Raw genomic sequence first — 5,315 nt, forward strand, 5'->3', positions numbered from 1 at the left:
TGCTACTTCCGGTGCGGAAACTCCTGTGGGGAGCTTTGTTTCCGGTGTCCTATTCGCGCCTGGTTTACGGTCCAAAACAAGTTAAGCAAATGAATCAGTGGCGATTTACATTTCTATAGATGTCTCGGGCATTTACCCAATATATCTGTAAATGATGTTCATCGACTTGTCGATGTTTTTTCCCTGCGCCTCAGAAGAAAAGAGAAAAGGGACTCAAATGTTATATTTCTCAGCTGTCCCTCGTTTATCGCGGGTGTTATGTTCTAAAAATAACCAGCGAGAGGTGAAATCAAGGAGCCAAATTTATTTTTTGACGGTGCAAAATGTTTGGTGGACAGCGTGGACATACAGTACTGCACTTCAGAGTCACATTGCTAGCGGTCAATGCAGCGATTCTGTACTGTACAGGAGAGACGTCACGGAGGAGATCGTCTGCAGCGATCAGGACGCAGGACACAATGTGACGTAAAAAAAGCATGCAAACTTGCACAAAAAAAATCCGTGAAACAGCGAGGTGAAAGGTGAACCGCGTTATAGCGAGGGACCGCTGTAATTTTGAAGGTAAGTCACAACATACCCTTCGTAAATACTAATGCATAGAAACCGTTACAATCATTCATTTTTTGTGTGGCTTTTTTCACGGTTTGTTAACATGCTGTGTAGGTGTGTACTTGACTAGCTGATATCAACATAACAGGGAAACATCTGGTTTGACTGATCTTCACCTGTAGTTTGAATGCTGAACATTTGCCTGTTTAAATCATGAGACCAGTCACTATACAAAGATGTGATTCTGAATGTGGACGATGTGTCGTCTGCTGCAGTGATGCAGTTCTGCTTGTGTTGAGTGATGTAAACAACTGATCGATCTAAACTCTTTAAACGTCAAAATTGATCATTAGATTTTTTTATGACACAACAGCGGTGAGTGTTCCCACCTTCTGCTCTTTGTAACTTAACGCCATCTTTCCGTTTTCGAGTTTTGGACATGATTTTGGAGGATATCTTTGCAGTAGCGATTGACCGCAAAGTAAAGCTACCGGAAATGCACAACCCCACATCCGGTCTCAAACCAGGAAGTTAGCATTGTCTCGTGCACATAGTCAATTGAACTCAGTTACACAGCGATAAAAAGAAACACAAAAAATGGCAAGAAGCTGTTGTATTATTAACTGCAATAGCCGGTGTTGTGCCAAAAAGTGATTGTCTGCCAAAAAGTGATTTCCGGTATTTGCCAAAAACTGATTGCTCGTATTTAAATTGCAATAAGTAACTTGTTGGGCTATAATATGTGAAACATATGTCAAATGCATCACTCATGGATGACATAAAGTCATCTCTCCATCTCTCTCTGCTGCTCTTCTGTCTCCTCTGTCACGGACTTCTCCACTTTAGATGATAAATCAGCTGGTGCAACATGTAAGGATTGGCACAATTTGTTAAGGTTTTGAGGAGTTTGAGAAACTAACCTTAAGCATAAAATAAAATTTACTATCAGTAACTTCATAGCACCCGCCCAGCAGTATATAAACTCCGTCATGCTAGCTAGTACGCAGTACCTGTTATTCTAAGCGACTGTAAAAAGTCAGCACAATGAAAACAAACTCCAACTAAACTTGGTTTATATCTGACACAGACAGCAGGTCATAACTTCTTACCTGAAGTTCAGTTCCTCTGCCACTATGACCGGCGGCCGCCTCGGCTCTCTCCTCCTCTTGCCTCCCCTTTCCCTTATCCACCTGCTGGCCTCCACCACTTGCTGATGTTGCTAAATCTGTGGAAGCTATGCCATAGCTACCGCCAAACAATTCAGTTATTTTTTACACATTTGGCAGCGTCTGCCTGAAGGGCTTGTTTCTTTTTGGCCCTAATTTTTTCTGCACCTCCTTTCCTTTTTTTGTTCTCCATTTTCTTTAGTTCGTCTATAAGATTGCTAAACAAGGGGGAGGGTGCATCCGACCTCCTCGGCTGTAATAGGTCCAGCCCAGAGTCGATCATGACCAATTGGCCAATCCAACACCTTTCATTATTTATACCCTTCCAAAAAAAAAAAAAATCCATCGGCCCATAAAAACAAAAAATCGCTAGCGGCCCGGTGGGCCCGATGGCCAGTCCAGCTATGCTTGACGTTCGAGTCTGACTACTTCACACCTGTGAATGACTGCCAGGCCCATTATGTAACGCACGATGCTTTATGATGCAACATTGTTTTGTTTCATTGCTGTGTTTATGTGGGAGGCACTCAAAAGCTCTTATTAAAGAACCAAAATCAACATGTTTGCACAACAATGATGACATGATCTGTTTACTGTAACAGCAACATTCAGATATTACTGCTTAGACCTGCATTCAATCTAATGTCCAGCAGGGGGCGACTGCACTGGTCTGATTGTCTGAAGTCTGTAGGAAATGAAATGATCTGAAGGGTTTGTGGTCTCAGCTGCTGGGTTCACAGCTTATCCAATAACAGTGAAAATGATCATCCAGGACGATAAAAGCCTATTTTTACCGAGCGTGCAGCGTCGCCTGGTCAGCTCGGCCCCTTCACTCTTCCTGCCAGGTCTCAAAAATGTTTGAAACCTGAAAAACAACCTCAAACACCAATATGTGACATCACAGTGACCATCTCATATGTATAGTCTGTGCATGTATGTACCCACAGGTGTGTGAATCAAACATCATCCAGGAACATGAAGAGAAGCTTACACACGTTGTTTATTTGGTGAATTTTGCTCCTTGACATTTATTCATAGACAAACACAGCAACAGATTTACTGCATGCTCCTTCACAGCATTGCTTTAAATCTCAGGGTGATACCCTCTGTGGTATTAAAGTACTCACTATGCATACTCGCTGTACTATTACTGCAGCAGATCCCTTTATGGCGTCAGTGTGGCAGCAGTGTTCAGAGTCGGTTTGAAGGTGGTTGCAGCTCACTCGGTATCCCATAATCCCCTCACATGAAACCGGGCACGCTTGGCTCTCGGGGCTTCACGGGCTCCCAGTGCCGTTCACGTCCCGTCTCTCCATTGTGTCTCGGATCCAGTTGAGGAAGTTGCCCAGTCGGGTGTAGACACCGTACTTGCCACGGGCGGCACATTTCTCCCCCCAGCTGACGACCCCGGTCAGGAACCAGGTCCCCCTGTAGTTCACCACAAACGGCCCTCCGCTGTCCCCGCTGCAGGCGTCCTTACTGGCCTCCAGGTAACCTGCGCAGTACATGTTGTCTGTGATCACCTGCAGGAAACACAGGAGGGGCCGGGCATCAGGGCAACGTGGGAACGGCTGCGTCTCTATCGCTGACCCTGGTCTGGTTTGATTTGGTCATAGACAGTATCGCTCGAGTGAACAGCACACCTGAGACGGGGCAGATTTACATGTACACCTGTACACAAACAATGCTGACAGCAGATGCTGTGCATCATGTTCAGGTGTCCACAGTCTGCTTAGTGCAGGATTCAAACACGTTACAGAGAGCACACCTGTTCATCCAACAGTTCTTCCTGTAAGGACACATGAACAGGTGTGCTCTTTATCGTCCTCTACGACCCCAACTGTCGTTCAGCAGTGCTGCTCGCCGAAGCAGTTTCCACCCTCGTTTCATTTTGTAGAGATGACACTACTACACTCAGTAATCAGATTACAGTTACTTTTAGAAAAGGTCATTACTTGTATTAAGTATGATGAATGTGCAGCAGTCCCCTGCTAACATGCTAACCTGTGGACCTCCATCCAAAAACTGTCCAGCCCGTCGGTGTTCACCACGAACGTGGCGGTCTATCGACAGCGGGCGTACCAGGTAACCCTCTAAGTAGCCCCCCCCCTTATCAGAGGATGCAGCAGCTTTTCTAACGTTTACGTCACCTGTTGCTGTGTTGCTGCTCTTTCTCAAACACTAAGTATAGATCAGCAGTTGCTGCGGGGTTGGGCTCAGACGCTCAGCTGATCACCTGCTCGGTGGTGCTGATGCAGTCTTTGTAGCCGACCACTGGGAGTGTCACCTTCCTCAGGAACCTCGAGGAGCGGCCCAGGTACTCGGTGGCCCCCCAGCCCGTCACCACGCCGTGGTTGTCCTCCTGGGCACACGGACACAGTCGGCATCAGACAGATGGGCCAAGTCAGCTGCAGCACTCATCATTTCCGATGAAATTACCTTCAGCAGGTATTTGGAGAGGTGGGTGTCGGGGAGGCAGGCGGGGACTGCGGTGGGGCCCCTCTGAACAGGCCGGGCGAGATAGAGCAGAGCGAGGTCGCTGTCGAAGGTGAAGGCGTGGAAGTGAGGATGAATGATGACCTTCTGGATCTTTATCTGCTGCTCGCCTGGATCGGGACGCTGCTTGTCGTAGTCACCTGCAGACACACACACACTCAGAAAACCCAGCTCACACACACATTCCTGCGCTCAGACTGAAGGGACAGCATTGATGAACCGAGATGCCGCAATCCCTGCTGCAGCCAGCAGAGGGCACATACCTGAGTGTAGTGGTTTTACAGACGTGCAGAAGCCTACACAGATGTGTGAACAGTGTCTGATTAGCATTCAAAGTATGCGTGTTTACATGAGCACCCCTGCTGCTCTGCCGCTCACAGTGGGTGAGGTCCACTGTAAACCACCGGCCTCACCTATCGTAATGTGGTCTGCAGACTCTTCAAAGCAGTGAGCGGCAGAAACGACCCATCGGTCAGATACCAGAGTCCCTCCGCAGAAACCGAAGCCGTCAGACCTGTGGATCAGAACCTGAACAGAAACGCTCAGCGTCAGCACGTTCACACAGCTCAGAACAAGGTTCTGCTTCGTTATTCCACTGATCCCTCCAAACCTGCCAGGGGCTCCCTCCTCTCCTCTCCAGGGATCCACCCACAACACGAGGCTGCATCTCGCTACCTCCTGCCCCTCCACTGTCCGTCAGGTTCCCTCCTCTCCCTGTTGCGTTCGCTGTCCACACCTCTGTTGAATTAAGTTCAGGTAGCCAGCTGTCTGTTGCATTGTAATCCCACGTGGCATCGTCTGTCTCCAAGGAACTCAGCAGAGAGCGACCTCGATCCAAAGCCTCCATCTGCTGACGGCCGCAGGGGAACGCCACTGAGCAGGAATGGGAAAGAAAGATCACGAAATCAGCTCAGATTAGCCGTGAGACCAACAAAGACACAGACATGAATATATGAATAATGATTAACACCAGTGCATCATGGGAATTCCCCAGCATAACTAAGGGAGGGTTCAGGGTCACCTGGTCCAGCCCTAACTATATGCTTTAGCAAAAAGGAAAGTTTGAAGCCTAATCTTGAAAGTAGAGATAGTGTCTGTCTCCTG

At 47.8% G+C, this 5,315-nt stretch overlaps 1 protein-coding gene across 1 annotated transcript; it reads right to left on the reverse strand.

Annotated features, from left to right (window-relative positions):
- Window positions 1–2,727: 2,727 nt before the first annotated feature.
- LOC102203801 (vitamin K-dependent protein C-like) lies at window positions 2,728–5,107 on the reverse strand. The gene is made up of 5 exons (XM_013915528.1): window positions 4,822–5,107; window positions 4,625–4,739; window positions 4,155–4,351; window positions 3,952–4,077; window positions 2,728–3,238 (listed from the first exon to the last, which is right to left on the reverse strand). The coding sequence occupies exons 1-5, from the start codon at window positions 5,056–5,058 to the stop codon at window positions 2,993–2,995; spliced, it is 921 nt and encodes a 306-aa protein (XP_013770982.1). The 5' UTR covers window positions 5,059–5,107; the 3' UTR covers window positions 2,728–2,992.
- Between the last annotated feature and the right edge of the window lie 208 nt (window positions 5,108–5,315).

Source organism: Pundamilia nyererei, unplaced genomic scaffold (assembly GCF_000239375.1).
Source record: "Pundamilia nyererei isolate P.nyererei 1_Seehausen unplaced genomic scaffold, PunNye1.0 scaffold00319, whole genome shotgun sequence".
NCBI lineage: Eukaryota > Metazoa > Chordata > Actinopteri > Cichliformes > Cichlidae > Pundamilia > Pundamilia nyererei.

What these genes read in the sequence shown, in the direction of transcription:
- LOC102203801 (XM_013915528.1), bottom strand. Translation starts at nt 5,058, where the DNA reads ATGGAGGCTTTGGATCGAGGTCGCTCTCTGCTGAGTTCCTTGGAGACA. An exon ending in TGCAGACCACATTACGATAG is followed by an intron (nt 4,352 to 4,624) that starts GTGAGGCCGGTG and finishes GTGTGTCTGCAG; the next exon opens with GTGACTACGACAAGCAGCGT. An exon ending in TCTCCAAATACCTGCTGAAG is followed by an intron (nt 4,078 to 4,154) that starts GTAATTTCATCG and finishes CCGTGTGCCCAG; the next exon opens with GAGGACAACCACGGCGTGGT.